The 19,778-nt window shown below is 41.8% G+C and overlaps 1 protein-coding gene across 1 annotated transcript in view; it reads right to left on the bottom strand.

Moving 5' to 3' along the window:
- Positions 1-19,474, bottom strand: part of LOC116038108 (solute carrier family 22 member 23) — a 28,058-nt gene extending 8,584 nt beyond the window's left edge. Inside the window, exons 1-5 of the mRNA XM_031282308.2 lie at positions 19,040-19,474; positions 16,822-16,925; positions 13,210-13,364; positions 956-1,142; positions 567-694 (exon numbers count right to left, since the gene is read on the bottom strand). Coding sequence (XP_031138168.1) covers positions 567-694; positions 956-1,142; positions 13,210-13,364; positions 16,822-16,925; positions 19,040-19,474 — 1,009 coding nt within the window. The remainder of the gene's footprint in view (positions 1-566; positions 695-955; positions 1,143-13,209; positions 13,365-16,821; positions 16,926-19,039) is intronic.
- Between the last annotated feature and the right edge of the window lie 304 nt (positions 19,475-19,778).

Genomic DNA, 19,778 nt, shown 5'->3' with positions numbered 1-19,778 from the left:
TAAACTCTAATGAAAATAGTCATTAGTGGCAGCCTTAGACAGAAGTCTGACTTAACTGATCTTAAGATCTAAAGGAGTGTATATATATATATATATATATATATATATATATATATATATATATGTATGTGTATATATGTATGTGTATATATATATATATATGTGTATATATATATATATATATGTGTATATATATGTGTATATATATGTATGTGTATATATATATATATGTATCTGTATATATATATATATATGTGTATATATATATATATATATATATGTATATATATATGTATATGTATGTGTGTATGTTTGATGTGTTTGATTGCAATTGCATTTCATCATAGAAACAATTGGGAAAAGGAGATCTTTACATAAGTCTTTGTATGTGAGTGAGTGTCTGTGTTAGTTGCATGTTCATTTCGTCACACACCGAGAAGCAGCTACAACATAACAAGTGTCATCTACAATTTAAAATAATTTGCATTGTGACGTGAATAAAGAGAGTATACATTCATAGCGAAATGGATTTTTGGATAACTCGTTCTTGTTTAACGCCGCCTCACCTGTAAACACTCCACTCGGCTCGGTTGTCGTGTTAACCTGGTTCTTCCTGGCGATGCGCAGCATCATGGCTTTGGACCGCCTGTAGTGCTGGGTGGCCAGCAACCAGCGCAACGACTCGGGAAAAAGCCTGCAGAGTGAGAGAAAGAGAGGGATGGTAAGGACGTGGAGAGAGAGGAGAGAAGGATGAGAAGAAATTTGAAAAAGCAAGAAGAACAAAAATGGGGGAAGAAGGAAAAACAATAGAAGAAAGAGAGTATTGTTTGTTAGTTGAAGCAGAGGCTGCTCAGTACTGTGTAGTGCAGTGTGTACTGTACAAGCCATCGCCTGGCTCAGCGAGACAAGAATCCCCCCCCACCTCCTGTGGATTTCCTCAGAGGGCGGGACTCACCAGACGTAGGGCAGCATCAAAACGAAAGGGCTGATAATGACAATCTGAAGGACCTGCCAATCATCCCGGCCCGGCCAATTGCGGCACAGAGCGGCCACCCCTGGCATCAGTAGCTGCCCGCCCACCATCAGAAAACTGGCCACCATGGTCATGGAGAAGCGCCAGGCTGGCAAACAAAGCTCAATCCCTGAAACAGAGAGAGGCGAGGAAGAGGAAGATTTAGTTTCACATAAAATATAGATTCTTTAAGTGTTGGTGCACCGGTGGAGACGAGTAAATTATGTATGAGCGACATGTCTGTGGATGTGATTACCATCATAAACTAGGCAGCAGCCTTAATGGCCTGGAAGAGCGTGATGTGTGTGTTTGTTAAATGGTAGGGCCAGTATTGAATTTCCTCTGTGAATAATTGAGAAGAATTACTAATTCTTCCCATGAGAGCACACTAGTTTAACACCAGACCTCTTTATAAACTTCAGATGGACTACGCGTCAAAGCTTTTGAGACGGTTCAGCTGCTCTGTGAGCGTTTCACTGCAACCGTCCCTTAATTTCCCCCCGACCAGGCTCTCTTCCCCTCCCCTACTGTCTGTAACATGGTACAGTCCAGATGGCCTGGCCCATATGGCAAGGTCTTCTTGAAGGTGACCATTGTGGGAGGGAGGGAGAGCGAGCAGGGGGGAACTCACTAACCTGGCCTCGTGTTCCATCACTTCTTATTGTGGAGGAAAAGAAAAAGAGGGGGAGGAAAGAGAACGGGAGGGAGAGGAGAAAGTTGGAAGAGAGGGGTAGAATACAAATGACTTTCCCCCTCTAAAGGACTTGAAAAAGTCCCTGCATTCATCAGTGGAATCACTGGAGGAATGCTAATAAAGAGGGAGGCATAGGGAGACCCATGGAGAGAGGGAGGGAAAGAAAAACAAAGAAAGATGACAAAGATGTTCAGATGAAAGACAGATGGCAAAATGATTAATTTAGAAGGAAATAAAGATATTCCTGCAAAATCCCTTCATCTGTGGTCTCTTCAGCCCCAGACAGACAGTTTTTAGAGTTAATATCTCCCTGCAGGAACCAAAACAGATGAAGGAAATTACACTGACCCGTAATCCTTAACCCTCCTTCTCTCTCCTCACCCTGTCTTTATGCATCAAAGAAGAAAGGCAGAGTCTGTCAGCCATTAGTGTAAAAAGTATTTTGACATTTTTCTAAAGTAAAAGTAGTAATACCACAATGTAAAAATACCCCAAGGCTCAGGCTCAAATTTGTACTTAGAGGGGCTGTACTCGAAATACTGAACAAAATAAAAGAAAGACCAAAGGAGTTCACGGCGCGTTTCGCTACACGCTGGTGAATGAAACGAAACGTCCGCCGTGTTCAACAATGAACAAATTGCCTACACGTTATGGGTGGGACAAAATGTCGATACGGCGATATATTGTTGTCCTTCGTGCGATACAATAATCAATACGCTGGCACCAAATATAGATATTTAATTTAAAGTGCTCATATTATGCTCATTTTCAGGTTCATAATTGTATTTAGAGGTTACATCAGAAAAGGTTTACATGGTTTAATTTTCAAAAAACACCATATTTTTGTTGTACTGCACATTGCTGCAGCTCCTCTTTTCACCCTGTGTGTTGAGCTCTCTGTTTTAGCTACAGAGTGAGACATCTCACTTCTGTTCAATCTTTGTTGGGAGTCGCACATGCGCAGTACCTAGGTAAGGACTACTAGCCAGTCAGAAGCAGAGTATGAGGGCGTGCTACACTAGCAGCTAGGTGAGCATTATAACGTGTGTTACAAAGTGACCACGTTTGTCTCTGAAGTAAAGGCTGGACTACAATAGAGCTGTTTGGAGCAGTTTGTGAACAGTGTTTTCTGTTGGAGATGGTAAGTCCCTTTGGGATGGACTTTGGGCTATTTCACTTTGTACACCTATAACGTGCACAAAAAAGATATATAACACAATAAAGGAAAGGGAAAAAGCCAAAAAGCATAATATGAGCACTTTAATAAAATAAGGCGCTCTAAATAGATTTCCCTGTTCCCAGCATCCCTACTTAATGGCTTCTCGAGGTGGCGCTCAACACATGAATGAGGGAAACTTGAACATAAGTTAACTAGCCGAAGAAGAGGTTTTCAACGGGAGGGTGAACCGCAGTTTGAGGACAATAACAGATGTCCCAGCCATGTTTAAGTCCAAAGTCTGGACCCATAGTTGCTCTATAGTTCTTTTTTATTTTAATTTAAAGACTGAAAAACTTGTGTTGCAGAATTGTGCTGTTTTCTAACAGTTTGGACTTGCAATGACTTAAGAGAGAAAACCTGCACTTAACCATTTCACGGGCATTTTGTATTCATAGACAGACCGATATCGTGATGTATCATTATAGGATTGTCTATATGGGTGTTGAAATTAATCATTGCATCGATGCATCGCGATGCGGACCTGGATGATTCTGCATCAATGCAGTGACAGACAATAATCGATTATTGCCTATGATGTTGCTTGTTGATTTTGCTGGAATTTGTTGATGAAAACCATGTGTAGAAATACATAAAAAATTTGAGAAGGTGATGCATCGGGATATCGAATCGTATCGAATCGTTGACAGGATAATCGTAATCAAATTGAATCGTGAGGCCAGTAAAGATGCACACCCTTCATTGTCTAGCAATATATTGATTATCGCAGAATTGCTGTATCGTGATATAATCGGTATCGAGAGCCATGTATTTGTATTGTTTTGTGAGGTACCCTGTGATTCCCACTACTACACGTATGGTGATAGTTGACATGTTAACTGTGATGGATGTTTGAGGAATGATTTTGAAGTAATTCAATGACTCAACTTTTTATTTTTGTCATTATACAAAACAGGATTGCACAATGAAATGTATTGTAGTCCCCATTGTAGTTGCTACAAAATATTTAATAGGTATTCAAAATATTAAATAGAATACTTAGCGATACATACATTATCTATCAAAGCTTCACAAATCAATAATTTTGTATAAACAATGGATGGCTTGGTAAACCCAAAAGAAACAACTTACAAGATGAATATGTTTTTTCAACTTGTCTCGCTGGCCCCAAGTGTCCAAGCCAAAGAACAATGAATGCAGCTTTAAGTAGTATTATATGTATTTTTTTATATATACCGCATATTGTTGCATTTAAATGTTGTACCTGGGTGTACAATCAGGGAGTTATGCATACATAACAATGCTTCATATATTAGTCGATGACGATTAATGTTTTGTATGTGCAACCTTATTCTGCAAAATAACTAAAGCTGTCAAAATAATGTAGTCGAGTAAAATGTTCAATATTTCCCTCTGGGTAGCAGTATGTAGTATGACGTAACATAAAAGGAAAGTGTACAGGTACCTTTAAAATCCTACTGGTACGGTGTTTGTTTGCATGTTCTGTATTTCCACCACTGCTGTGACTGATCTGACAAACAACACAGGCCTGTGTCTCTGTGGTACCGCTGGTTCAACAGCAGTCAATAGGCATGGATCAGACAGACAGAGACACACACAGACACACACACGCGCACTAGAGACATAAACTGTACCTTGGCAAAGGCAATGCATCTCTAAATCTACCTCACAAAACAAAAACCACTCCCCAACTCTCTGGGGACGTTTCTGATCCCGCTGACTCTACTGGGATATCAACACACACACACACACACACACACACACACACACACACACACACACACACACACACACACACACACACACATTCACTGGCAAGAACCTTTTGTTCCAGCTGAGTGGAGAATGGCTCTCCTTGTGCTGATTATCTCATTGCCCCCCCACCCAACCCTTCTGCCCACCCTTTCCTCTTGCTCATCAGGGCTGAAGTGGCTCCCTCAACCTTTGTAAAGCCACCATCCCCCACTTTTACCCACCCTCCTTACCCCCTTCCCCTCCCTCCCTCCTCCTCCTCCTCCTCCTTTCACCGAACAGCTTCTCCACTGTCCTTACATCTGAACAGTCAGCGGCAGACGGGAGTGGAAAACAAAAAAACATAATGGAAGCAAGGGAGGCTAGAAACAAAGAGAAGGCAACAAAAAGCAGCTGATCTAATGGCCAAACTCATCTTTGATGACAAATGGCTGACAGCACCACACACACTTTATGTTGTCTGCTGCTCCCTCGATAACCTTGCCCAGGGCATGAGAACAAGGCGCAGAGACGATTGGCTTTCTAACAGCATACGTCCAGAGCCAAAACGTGTGTGTGTGTGTGTGTGTGTGTGTGTGTGTGTGTGTGTGTGTGTGTAAATTGGTTTCAATTCATCTTGTAGCTGTTGAGATAATACCGTGGAAGACCAACCGACTGACCTATAGACATATATTACCATCTCTAGAGCTGCTAACATGGATACAAATGCCAAACATTAGCTAATTCCAGCTTATTACATGTGAGGATTTGCTGCCTTTCTCAGTTTTATATCACTGTAAATTAAATACCTTTGAGATTGGTCAAACAAAGCAAGCAATATGAAGTTGTCACTTTAGGCCCAGGAAACTTGTGATGAGCATTTTATTTCCTATTTTGTGGCATTTTTATAGAACATGACATAAACAAAATGAATAAATAATGAAAATGGTCTGCTGCTGCTGCCTTTTAACTGAAAGACTTCTAGAGCGGCAGGGATGGGAAACAGATAGGTTTGACAAAGGCATGACAGGACAGTATTTCTCCCCTGCTGAAAGAGTCAGCAGTAGTTCCCCGCTCATAACACACACACACACACACACACACACACTTTTACATATACCGCATGTTTCTGTGATTACTTACAAGTCTCTGAGGAGCAGAGACAGAGAGGAAGAGACAAAGATATTAACCTTGTCCCATTGGTGTAAAAGCAACTGCAGCGTAATTCCTTTGGGTCCTGCAAGCCTCACTCAATAAAAACAAAACAACCTTTTGAGCACCACATGCTCACTCCCTGTAGGCCTTGAGAAGTGGCTCTGAAAATCCTTGTATCTTACTACAGCAGCTCCAGTCAGTTGGGATTTATGGGATGTACCCTGAATTCAAAGGTTGACACAATTTATTATGAGAAAAACATTCTAAAACATTCCAAAACTTGTCTTCTCCTGCAGCACAATCTTACTTCTTTGCTATTGTTTGTTCCGACCCAGAACGGTTCTCAAGTCAAATATGTGTCTGAACAAGTCTCAAGTTCTTGACAAGTCAACTGACAAGTCTTTATGCAAGTCTTTCAGGTCTCCGAATGGTGACATTTATAACACAGCATTTGGCAAGGCCTGGCTTATGTTGTCTTATTCATTTTTAATTGTTCCAGAATCTTACCAAGTCAAAACACAAGTCAAGTCCAATGGCAGTCAAGTCTTAGTGATGGCACGTTCAGATTGAGTTTATTTGAATGAGGCCAGTCCATCTGCGTTGGCGTCATTCAAACTGCTGCTGTGGCAGGAAATACAACCTCATATCTAAACGGTGTTTGGTGTTTTAAGCCCCCAACGTTGACTTCCAGGCAGCGCTGCCTGGAAGGCACTAAGATTATGCAATGGTTAGGTTTGGGTTAGGTCCCTTGAAGTTGACGGTGGGGGCTTAAAACACCATTGAGCTATCTAAACCAGAGAACGTAACTGTTGCGGTTTTAAACACTTTGGTAACGTTGTGAAATGGTCGCTGTTTTGTTAGGTTTAGGCACCAAAACTATTTAGTTAAGTTTAGAAAAAGATTGTGGTTTGGGGTAAAATCAGCAATACTTCACTTCCTGTTACGTGACGTAGGTCTGTTTGTTCCGTAAAGAAAAAAACCTTGGTGTTTACTTTTATATGCTGCTTGAAAAAACGACTCGTGGGCGTTTTTCGGTAGGACAGTCTCCAACATGAACATGAATGCGTATTTCACTTGTTATCCTAATGATCATTGCAACGAAAGATAAAATGATAGCTGCCGTAATAACTTGAAAAACACTCAAATGCTTGTTGTGTTTTGGTGTATGAGAAGCCTTCAAACTCATGGATCGGATACTTAAACTGGACTTCCTGGATCATATTTCATTGTCTCACTGGTACCTGAAACAAACATGCTCCTACCACAGCTTATGTCTGACTGAGTCCTAGGGCCCTATTTTAACGACCTAAGCGCACGGCGTGAAGAGCCTGGCGTAGGTGCGTTAAGGGCGAAGTCCAAATCCACTTTTGCTAGTTTGATGGCAGAAAAAAGGGTCTGTGCGCCAGGCGCATTGTTTAAAAGGGTTGTACTTAGTGTCTTCATTAATTCATAGGTGTGTTTGGGCGTAACATGCAATAAACCAATCAGAGATCATCTCCCATTCCCTTTAAAATCCAGTCCGTTTATACCTTGGCGCATTGCTATTATGATGGCGGATTTGCACCATAATATTTTTATTTGTAATCTTTTGCATGTTTGTGTGCTGCAGTGCGTCCCTGTGTGTGTAACAAGCATAGTGTGCGCGTGCTGTGCATAAGCCTAGGCACATTTTACTAATGCGCTGTTAAAATAACAATGAAATGCTGCGCTATTGACTTTAGACCAGGTTTTTGTTGGTCAATGGCGCAATCACTTCCCACTGCCTCAAGATAGCAATACAGCAAGAATGCACCTGAACACACCTCCCTGTAAGACCAGCACGCCCAGAATGCACCTGAACACACCTCCCTGTAAGACCAGCACGCCCATGGGCGCAAAGATGGGCGCAGGTGCATTTGCTATTTAAACGACGTGGGCGCTGGACGGGAAATTGACAACTGCGTCGGTCTTAAACTAGCAAAGCCACTTGCGTCGGGCTTTGCGCTGTGCCAGGTGCAAAATAGGGCCCCAAGTCTCAAACCTTTACCTCTGTTCCAAACACTCATAGTTTCTCTCCACAACAGAGCTATATGCACTACTTCTGTGTCACACTATGGCCTCCCCACATAAAGGAGCATAGTTAGCCTTTTTTTGGTAAAGCAATGATTGTTGGGAACATGATGAACTTATGGATCAATGGCAGAGAAGTTGACTATGCTGCAGCAGTGGTTTGAGAAGTTTCTGTGGACGTTTGATGCATTTGGAATCCATCGTAACAGCTGTAAAGCTAAGCTGATTACGTCTGCTCTCTGCTGCGAAGGAGCAGCCTTTAAAGCCAACAGAGTATGTATTATTTATAATATGTTCCAGATGAGTTTGGGTAATGGGAAGAATAACAAAGAAAAAGATACAAGGAGACAAAAGCTCCTTCCTTCCCGCTCCCAGAGGAAGGTCCTGAGGTTGGTGCTAAATTACAAACTAATAAACCCAGAATGCAACTACCAAATGTGCACACAACACACAAATCAACACATTTACATTAGCAGAGCAAACTAAAGCTCCTGCTGGCAGCTCCAGTGGACTTTATTATTCGCTGTGTGTTGCAGGGAGAAAACCGAACGATGAGAGATTTCAAATGAGCCTCGAGAAAATGAGAAAGTGAGGGTGAGCGTGCTGGTAGTGACGAAATGGTAGTGAGAGAGAGGACAGGATGAATGAGGCAGAGGAGAGTCGAGGTGCTGGAATTAGATATAGAAATTTGGCGCTGCGTTTACAGTGACAGAGGGTGAGAGGAGGGAGAGAAGAGGCAGGCGGAAAGAGTATTTCTGTGGGAAGATGGTCACAATAAGATGGAGCAGTGTAACCACAGCACATACACATGCAAACGTACTGTACAATCATCCATAATATAGTATACGTGTGCTGCATGCATATTTCTGTCTCTCTCTGATCTGATCTGCTTCCCGCCGCTGCAGCATATTTAGCACTCGGCAGTCTACCAGACTCTGATGTTAATGTGCTGGCTTTCAGTGTTAATTTGAGGGGTTTTACATCCATAATGGCTGTTAACATCGGTCCCTTTTTATACACAGCCTCCCCCCCCCCTTTCAGTTTTAGCACAACGCAGCAGCATAATGATGCTTAACATGCAGACGGGGCAACCATCTTTTAAGGACAAACCTTAACATGTTTTTGACTGGCCAAATCAGTCACATGACTTCAATCCAACTGATTATTGTGTTTCACCTGCTGGAGACAGTTGAACGACATGTTTCCTCGGAACGGTGTGAACCGGCTTTGAGTTCTGTTTTCTCTTGTTTAGTGAGTGTGTCTCTCGTTTATTGGCTTTGTCACAGGTGATACCCAATCAGCAGAGACGTGTATGTAAACTCATGGTAATAAAAAGGCATTTGTACCCGGAAGTCGGATTTTCTGAGGTCAAAGTCAGAAACACAGATTTCCAAGCACGGAACTCGGACAGCATCGCACTACCCCGAGTTAAAAATCCAACATGGCTGCTTGTGCATCAGCAGTAGTGAAAGCTGTAGTAACATACAGTTATTAGTACTTCTGTCTTATTTGTGTCACACTAAATCGGTCACACAGTCCTGTCCAACATCTATTTGTGGACATGTTGTCACACTGTCTGTATGCACAAAAACTGCGTAATGCGTTGTTATAAACTGGCATTGCTTACAATGGCTAACCTGGCTAGAGCTAATGAAAACAATGAAAATCCAATGTAAATGGAACACATTCAACTCGGGTGTGACGTCATTCCCAGCATTGGCTTTCGAGTTCTGAGGTAAATGGAACGCACTAAAAAGGCTTGTGCACTCAACAGAGTGTTCAATGCACCCCCGTTTCAGTTTTTAGAAAACGTGTTGCAACGTTTTGTCAGGGCTGAACGTGGCCAAGATGGAAGGCAATTGGAAAATCCCTTATTGCACAAGAAAACTGTGCACACAGCTATGGTAAGAACAGTAGGTCAAAGTTGAACAGCGCAGTTGATTTGTTAACTGTGATGGATGTTTCCTCTTCCAAATAAGATTGGCTAAACTGCTGTCTTGTTTACAACCTGTGTGATTGTCTGACTGCTCGCGTTTCTTGCCCTGTAGGACTTTGTTTTAAAGATGTTCGCCGCAATCCCAGATCTAACCCTGAGCACGCCCGGAAGCTAACGATGGACTCGGCCCTGGTTTCTATTTAAGTGTATCCGACTTGTACAATTATCTTTGGGCCCTTAAAACTGAGAGACTACGTATAGTGACCTCCTACACTCTTCATCTGAATGAAACACGTGGTTGCCTCATTCGGAGTGGTGAAAAATAACTAATACATAATATAATAAATATGTACATTTACAATGCCATTTTTCAAGCCCCTGGAGGGTTTTTAGGATTAGCAATTCTCCTTTACATTCCCTTGCAAATTATATATTGTATCTTTTTAGTTTATTTATATGTGTAAATAAAGAAACAAACAAACAAATACTTAAGTGTAATTGTATAGGTACTTTGACTTTATTTGAGTATTTCAATGTTGTGCTGCTTTATTCTTCTACTCCACTACATCTCAGAGGGAAATATTGTACTTTTTACTCTATTACATTTATCTGACAGCTGGAGTTACTTTACAGATTAAGATTTTACAACCAAAAAGTGATTCATTTATAAATAGATTAAACTATCCAATACTATATAAAGTAGTTAACATATGCGCCACCTTCCCCAGCTGTAACATAAAACGCCTGCTTATGTCAGCATCAGCACTAATATTCCTATAATATGATAAATGTAATAATCTAACTTATTCTGCCCAACAAGTACTTTTGCTTTAATACTTTAAGTACATTTTGCTGATAATACTTTTGTTCTTTCACTTGATTAAAATGTGAAATTGAATATAAGACTTTTACTCAGTTTACAAAGTATTTTTACAGAGCAGTTTTGCTGCTTTTACTGAAGTAAAAGATACAAGTACTTCTTCCACCACTGCCTGTTTGTATGTTGAGGATCACTGTCCTGATATACTGTCGTGAAACCGCGAGACTATTTAAAAAGAGCTACGGATCCAGTGTTCACGCAATACAGATGTGATCACCTTCAAATTAAAGCCTAAAGATAGATAGATAGATAGATAGATAGATAGATACTTTATTCATCCCGAGGTAAATTTTAGGCATCCAGTAGCTTAGACAACCATAAAACAACAAACACACATACACACACACATATATCTCACATACATAAAAATCACTCACAGAAATTTAAATTGTTAACAATTTGTGAAGTGATTACAAAGGTCTGGTATGGACTGACCATGTGATGAAATGACCATGATAAGGTGCTATGGTAGAGTGTGTGCAATGGTGGTAGTGCAAAAGAGAACCGTGCAGGGATTGATCAGTGCAATAGCTTATTATTAAATATTAACTACGACTATGAAAAGACAAGAATATAAACCTAATAGAATTAGAATTGCTTGACAGAAAAGAAATAATATATGTTAAGAACAATATATATAACAGGGAATAAGTTATAAGAAGTTGATGTTATGACCAGTCCAGATTGTGGAAAAAGTCACTTCTTCAACCATTATTTTTCATGTGAAAACCCAATGCACTGGACTACAGAGCCAACACAACAAAACAATGTGTCACCGCCAAAATACTGATGTCCTGCAGGGTGACTGCTGTTCCTCTCTCGGCAAACAATAAAAGCAGAAACAAGGTAGAGTGATGAGACACTTCATATTCCTCTCTGCATCTGTGTTGTTTTAGTTATAGAATAATAATGAGAACACTGTGTGGGTTGCATTGCCTCACAGCTAATGTGTTAGTACAGTATGTGTTTAGCCTTTGAGGATGTGTTTATTGGAAGATCCAAACGTGTGTGCTGTTATTCTGCATTAGTCTTTTTTACCGTTAACGGGACGGTTGTGTCTGTTATCTGTGAGTTTACTTCAAAGCGACTCTTTCTGTGGCAGAGAGCCGGCTGTTCCTCCTACTGTATTCATCTACACCTCACACAACCAACAGACACCTCACGCAAAACTCACACACACCCGTTTTTGTTGCTCTTCAAAGTGCATGCAAACAATCTGTTCTCTCACACAAACAGCAGACACACACACACACACACACACACACACACACACACAGTTCCTTATCCCATCATTGTCAACAGTGAGCACACAAGTGACATACAGAAAAATTGCCATCCCATTACAGATACATAGTTTGGCAAACAGACTGAAATAACAGGAGGAAAATGACAGCGTGTGTGAGTGTGTCTATGTGTGAGACATGAATGAGCAAGCTGTAGAGACGGATAAAGAGGGAGAAGGGGAAGTGTGCACTGGATTAACAGTAAGCATAAATACAGGCCTGACGTTCAAATGTATAGATAGTATTTGCATTAAATCTCAATAATGGACGAAAAAAAAATCACAATTAGATATTTTCCTCCACCCATTCAGCCCATACAGTGAGAGTCTTTATATTGTACCCATCATATATAGGGCTATAAAATACCATTCCACGCATTTTTATTAGTGTTTGTTTGCCTTTGTATACATCACAGATTAAATCCAACTCTCAGGAGTCTCTCGGCAGACGACCTGGAGGCGTCCATTTTGTTTGTTTGTGTTAAGAAGCAGTTCAGCAGAGCTTTATCGGGAACCCCCTGCAGAGAGGTACGAAAACCCGCCCCACCGCCCGAGCTTAAAGTCTGCCCGAGCTCCACACATAATGTATGACTAATCTCCTACTGGCCTGACAGAGAGGAGGCCTGCAGAGGGTGAGAAAGAGGGGGGCGGCCGCAGGGAGATAGCGGGGAGTGCAGTGCGGGGGGCTTTAGGCACTCTCGGGAGAAATGAAATTGCTATTAGCTTGGTGTCACCTTGGCCACTGGCTATTATGCAGAGCCACCGAGGGGACATACTATAGAGGGAAATGTTTAGGACAGGGAGGTAAAACAGGCCTGCCTTTGCATGCTCTTGCAAAAAATAAAAATGACAGAGTCTCTGCACCAACAACAATACGAATTAAAGCAGATAATGTTAAATGGTTGCATAACTATGTCATTTACTGTGTAATCAACATACTAACTGAAAACACCAAAAAAATCACTTCTTAAAAGACAACAGTTATATGACAATATGTGAGAATGAAAGTAGTCAGATTTTGGTCAGTCTGCAGGGATTGTTGTTGCTATAGTGGGACACAAGCCAAATATTTTCCAAAAATAGGTCTTTCTTTTTTTTCTCCCATACGTCCCTTCCAGGGATCCATACTGTACTAATGAGGCGCTAATTATGAGATGAAATAAACACAATAAATGATGGAGCAGGAATGTGGAAATACAGTAGCGAGGAAAGCAGAAATACATTTTTTTTAAAAAAGCAGACATGCCGGAGGAGGTGACAGCATGTACTTACTGAGCACGTAGAGGGAGAGAGCGAGGCCCGCCAAGCAGAAACCCTCAAAGAAGCGCAAGGTGCTGAACATGGTGACGTTTACAGAGAAGGCAACACTCAGACCAAACACCAGCATGAAAAGCACCGAGAGAATCAACACCGGGTGTCGACCAAACCTTTAGAAACAGAGAGAAGCAAGAAGGAGAAAGACGTGGCAAAGTGATTAAAAAAACTGTCACAAACTGAGAAAAGAAGCTTGTGATGTGAAAGGGATCATTCCAGTCATTGTTTGCTTCAGACTCTGTGGGCTTCCTGGTTTAAGGGGGGGGGGGTCAGTAGGTCAATGGGTCGGGTCAGAGCTGAGGCCTCTTTGGCATGCACATTTTCTTTACATTGTTTCCATGGTTACTGATCCCAAACACAATACAGGGACTTTTTTTTCCCACGAGGCAGCTCGGGGGGTGTTCACAGGCTGCAGACGCGACCACAGTGAGTATACCGGACAGCAGCGTGACTTAAAGGGTCGGTTTACAGACTGACAATCTCAGCCATGCAGATACAGTATATTTGGTTTTAATTGTCCATGTAGGCCTGTAACAACGAATACATAATTGTCACATAATCATAATCAATCCCATCATCACACAAATCACATTTTTTTTTCTCCACATAATCGCCGTTTCTTTGTTTAACCGCAATCGATTGCTAACATTAGCTAATGTCCTAAGGGGTATGACTCATGGGCGATTTTATACCCTCTTTAGGGGGGGGCTCAAACTCAACATTGTGTCAAATTGGTCGTTATCACTGTGACTTGTGAGGTTTAGTTCCATCATAGTGTTAATAGTGTCAAAAATTGTACGCTGACGTTGTTGTTGTAGCTAGCTCAGAGATTATCGGCTAATGGGATTGCTGATTTAGTGGGAGGGGGAGCACTATATACATTCTGATTGGGGGCTGAGCCCCCCTAAAGGTCTGATCCTAGAATCGCCCCTGGTGTGACTGTTGATGGTAATTGTCAGTTTTATGTTCATTTAAGAATATTTTTTTTGTTTTATGATAATAAAGAGGCGTGGTTTACTTTATAGACTGTGTACCTGTGTTCTTACATTATCTGGGTCACATAAGGGTGATATAGACCAAAAGATGTATCCTGGGAGTCATTCAAAACTTAAATTTGTTTGCGAAAGTAATACATAAATTAATATTTTTAAATTTGACTGAAACAGACAATTATATTGTCAATAGCAATTATTTCTGAGACAATTAATTGTACAGTAGAATTTGGAATTGTTACAGCTCTATGTCCAATTAAAAAAATAAATAAAATAAAATAAAAAAAGAAGTAATTTAAATAATTTAATAGCAATATGTCTGTCTGACAACAATCTCCTGGTAACTCCTGAAGAGATTGGATTTATTATCTAGTGCAGAAATTGTCCCTGTTCCCCTGTAAGAGCTTAACCTGACGCATCAGATGGTTTGTTACACAGCACAATCTGAGATGCCATCAGTGGAAACTGTTTTTAGAAAGAAAGCTCAGGCACTTTGAAGAAAAACCTGGCAGGGGATTGGATGAACCATCTGGCTATGTCCGCCATTGTTGTTTTAAGCGAACAGTCGTGGCCGTCACACGCCGAAACCACACCTGTAGCTGCCAGTTGCTCCTTTACCAGACGCTGATTGGTTCGGTAGTTCAGGAACAAACGCATAACTTGATAGCCTGGATGCCAGCTGAACTTAGCCCCGCCCACAACATTTCAGGTCAGGAAGTTCGGTCTGGACTTGATCCGTTGTGGAGCAACTATGCTTGAACCAGAGCTGTTCGGACCAATCAAATTGACAGGGCAGGCTTTATATGATGATGGACAGATGATCAACAGTAACGTAATCAACCACGTCACCAAAGAGCACTTGGGTTGAATTTGTTTACAACAAAGATGGCTGCCGCTGGAGAATTGAGATGTGTAGATTCCACCATTGCGTCTGTTATAGAAGATATTGACAGCACATTCTTTTTAAAAGAGGAACAGAGAACCGCGATCAAGGCATTTGTCGATTGGAAAGATGTTTTTGCCGTCCTTCCTACGGGATTCGGCAACGTCATATACTCCGTTGCTCTGATTGGTTGTAGGTCTATCCAATTGAGTGCAGAGGCATTTTCTTTCCTGGTTTGGTTGAAACACGCCCCATAATAATAATATTCTGAGTATGACGACGTCAGGCTAATAACTTGAAGCATGACGAGATGGATTTTCGTGTGGTATGTGATCCCGCGATATTCGTGGGGAATCTCGTGATATTGCGAGAATCCAGCTGCCTTTGCAAGGTAAGTAAGATCTGTGGGTTAGCCATACTGATCGGGACATTGGAAAAAAAGTCAGTGATTTAATAGAGGAATACAAAATGTTTTTGCGTGAGGCCCATTGTTTCTGGAATGAGTTGTTGCTGTTGAATTTTTAGCCACATTAGTAGCGTGGCTCCAGGGGTGGCGATGTCGGTTGGCCAATCAATCCGGACTGAAATATGTCAAGAGATATCAGATAGATTGCCATGAAATTTGGTTCAGATATTCATAGTCCCCAGGGGAAACCTTTGACTACTTTGGTTGTCCACTGACATTTCCTCTAGCGCCATCATCAGTTCAAAGTTTTTACTTATCCAGTGAATATATATATATATATATATATATATCCACATGAATTGGCACAAAACTTTTGATTTAGAGTGAAATGTCTCAGCAACTGTTGGGTGGATTTTCATGAACTTTGTTGTAGACATTCGACAATTGAAATACCTTTAATGATTCCCTGACTTTTATTCTAGATTCTAGTTTCAAATTTTAAATTTGTCCAATACTTTGGTTTATGACCTAATACCTGCAAAACTGACGACAAGGTTGTGAACATGATAAACACTATACTTGCTGCACTATACCTGTTAGCGTTGTTATTGTGAGTAAGTGAGCATGCGGATGTAAGCATTTAGCTCTACAGCCCTGGCCCCACAGTACCTCTCCGACCTCCGCCATCAATACACCCCACCCCGAAACCTGCGGTCCTCAGACGCTGGCCTGCTCTCCATTCCCCACACCAGACACTATACCTTCGGAGACAGAGCCTTTAGTGTTGCCGCCCCATCCCTCTGGAACACCCTCCCTGCAGATATCTGAAATGCTACATCCCTGGACATTTAAAAAATGTTTACCACAGCTTACAACCTCCTTTAGTTTAGCCACAGTAATTCTGTAAAGTGTCCTTGGGTTTCTTGAAAGGCGCTATATGAATAAAAGTTATTATTATTATTATTATTACTCACCACTGTGCAGCCAAAGTACAGCCTCACAGACACTAGCATGCGTGGCTCTACACTCTTAGTCTTGTTTAAATATAATTTTTCAAAGTTTAAAGGGCACAAATAAACTCCATTCACCTCCACTATTTTGTGATAGAGGCTGAAATTTTAGAGACAAAAGCCTATACAAATAAAACCAAAACTATCTGCATGGCTAGATATGAGTAGATGTGAGAAAATGTGTTTTTTTTCTAGCTCAGATGAATAGATTGTATAGGGTTAACTAACAGAAGCTGTAAAGTGGCACAAAACAGACATAAATACCATAAGGCAGCTTACCAGTCAGCCATGACACCCATCACTAGGTAGCCAAATATGGAGCCCACCAGCAAAGAGAACTTGGCAATGTGTACCTTCCAGGCTGAGTCACACACCAGGTTCCACTGAAACAAGAGAGAAACACAGAGAGAGCAATGTTATTCGACTTTTCAGAGAAAACCACCCCAAAAAAAGATAAAAGGGAATTAAACATCAGCAGCTGTTTTCATCTGAAAAGCTGCACAGAACCACAAAGACGTGGGCTTTTCTCATCAGAAGTCTGTCAAACTCCCCGACTCACTGTTTTGATAATTTGTGAAGGCTGATGAGTGTGCAAACATGCTGCAAACACTTTTGAAATATTCAACCGTGCATCTCGAAGGCAAAAAAAGAGAGCGCGTGAGAGGGATGAGAGGAGCATGTGTGTGAATGTGGACGCGTGTCCATAACAGAAATCAATAGCTTTCCACTCTTTCCTCTGAAGCCCATGGGTCAGTGCACACTGCACCGCTGCAGCTCTCAGCATCTGAAACTCAGCCAAGGACACAATGTGGAAGCACGATGTGTACTCTATACTTATGCACAACCCTGAAAGTGTCTAGGAAGAGCACAGCAGAGCAACTCAGCTGTGTGAAAATAGTGTTTGGTGTTTAACAATGATTTACAGAACTCCCCGCTGAGCCGCCGACTGCGCAGAGGAGCAGAGAAGGAGATGATTATTGGTTATGACCGATGGTCTGGGTTGTGAAATGGCCGGTGGTGATGTGGAGAACTCAGGCAGTATGGGTTTATTATGTACGGGCTATTAGCACCAGCGTTATCTGAGAAAACAGAGTTGGGGGAAAACTCAACATTGCTGTTTATCGACTCTCTGTGGAATCTAGAATGCTATGACCCTACAGTTTTAATCATTTTACAAAATGCTGCTGTCTAAATTGGATCCAAAGCAGAAATTAGTTATTAAAGTTCTGTATTTTACACATGAAAGGATGGCCCCCGTTCCTTCCACTCTCTCTACAAGTTGTTTTTTGGCTCAGGATTGGCTCCACTGTAATGTGATTAAACACTTTATTTAAAAGAAAAATATAAGCACAAAACTGAAATAATGAAGGTTTTAAGACTAAGATTAATCGATTAGTTGTCAACTATTAAATTAATCTGCAACTATTTTGATAATCAATTCATTGGTTTGAGTAATTTTATAATGAAAAAATAGTCAAAATTCTCTGATTCCAGCTTCTTAAATGTGAATATGTTCTAGTTTCTTCTCTCCTCTGTGACAGTAAACTGAATATCTTTGAGTTGTGGACAAAACAAGACATTTCAGGACGTCATCTTGGGCTCTGGGAAACACTGATCGACATTTTTCACAATTTTCTGACATTTTATAGACCAAACAACTAATCGATATCGAGAAAATAATCAACAGATTAATCGACTATGAAAAATAATTGTAAGTTTCATTCCTAACAGTCTTCAAAACATGGATTGAAGATTAGGGTATAAGGCACATGAAGACCTTTTTTTATGTCAGTGCTTTAGTGTGATATATATTCCCAAATAAATTAACAATTAATAAACAAAAAACTGCTAACAGACAGAAAATCTGGGACACAGGGTCCCTGTAGTACTATGCAAAGATACACTGATCATTGTTCAGCAGATTGGTACATTGATACAGCTTCTTCAATGTCATTATAAATATCAGTGTTTCTGCTATTAGTTACATTCACAATGTCAAGGCAGGCGACTCGGTGCTCAGTATCCGCATCTGCAGATTCACCGAGGTGAGATATCGGAATCAGTATCGGGAGGAAAAAAGGGTGCATCCCTGGTTCTATGGCTCTGAGACAGTTGCCCACTTTGCCTATTTGGTAGTCCAGCCTTGCACAAGTTAAGTGTTTAGTGTGATGTAATGCACAACAGTGGAACACAGGGCACTGAACTGAACATCACTCACACAGATTATTTTATATGTGATTTGGTATTAATTTGATGTCTAAATGTTGATGAATATTCTCATTAATAATGTGATACTGACTTCACACACACACACACACACACACACACACACACAGTATATATATTATGGTCAGTAACTTGTCAGTTGTGTATCAAGCTCTGCTCTGCTCTAAACTGAGACGGTCAGTGATGAGATGATGAAGATGGTGTTGAACAGAGAGCTGTCTCCTCTGTCAGAGAGATACACTGTGGGTCTATCATGGTGCTCAGTCGTTACCTTGGTAACAACATTCTGGCTAAGTCCCGTCTGCAGCTCCAGCCTCCACTCCTTGCAGGCGCACAGCATACCGCCGCTGTCGTCGCCGTATCCCTCCCTGATGGTGCCGTTGCCTTTGGGTTGCAGCGCGGGCGACCCACCGGGGACGGTGAACTGCGGGGGTGCTGTGGTCCAGTTACTCTCGTTGGTGAGGGGTTGCACGCACGTGCCATTAGGCTGAGCCAGGAGGAAATAATCCGAAAACTGGCTAAAGCCGATGAACAATGCCGGTATCCAGGTCAGGACCACGAGCTGCTTCTGATGTTTCCCAAAGCCCCCCAGAGACGGCAGAACCGAGCCGTCGATGTGCGGAAGCAGCCGGGGCACTGGGTGCTCCAGAGGGGTGAAGCCGTTCTCGGGCGGGTGGTCCTGCGCCTCCGGCCGGCCGGCTGCCATCACGGCCCGGCCACAAAGAGAGCAGCTGGGCGCAACAGCGGGTGAAGCAAAGCCCCCGCTCTGTTGCCGTCCGCGCACTCTACGTTAAGCCCTTTGACACAAAGGAAGCCCACGGCTCAGATAAATCCTGCGTGTGTAGCCAAAAAAAAAAAGCACGATCCAAATATAGGGGTCTCCGGTCCGTGCAGGCGTGCAGAGGCACAGAATCACCGAGCAGTCGTCCTCATGGCGAGGGGGCTTGAAGCGACCAGGGGATGTCCGAGTGGAGAAGCTGTGTTAGGGGGTAGAGAGCTGTGGAGAGGCT

The sequence above is a fragment of the Sander lucioperca genome, chromosome 11, assembly GCF_008315115.2.
Source record: "Sander lucioperca isolate FBNREF2018 chromosome 11, SLUC_FBN_1.2, whole genome shotgun sequence".
Taxonomy (NCBI): domain Eukaryota; kingdom Metazoa; phylum Chordata; class Actinopteri; order Perciformes; family Percidae; genus Sander; species Sander lucioperca.
Note: the sequence above shows the minus strand (reverse complement) of the source record. Positions and strands in the feature narration are given on the sequence as shown.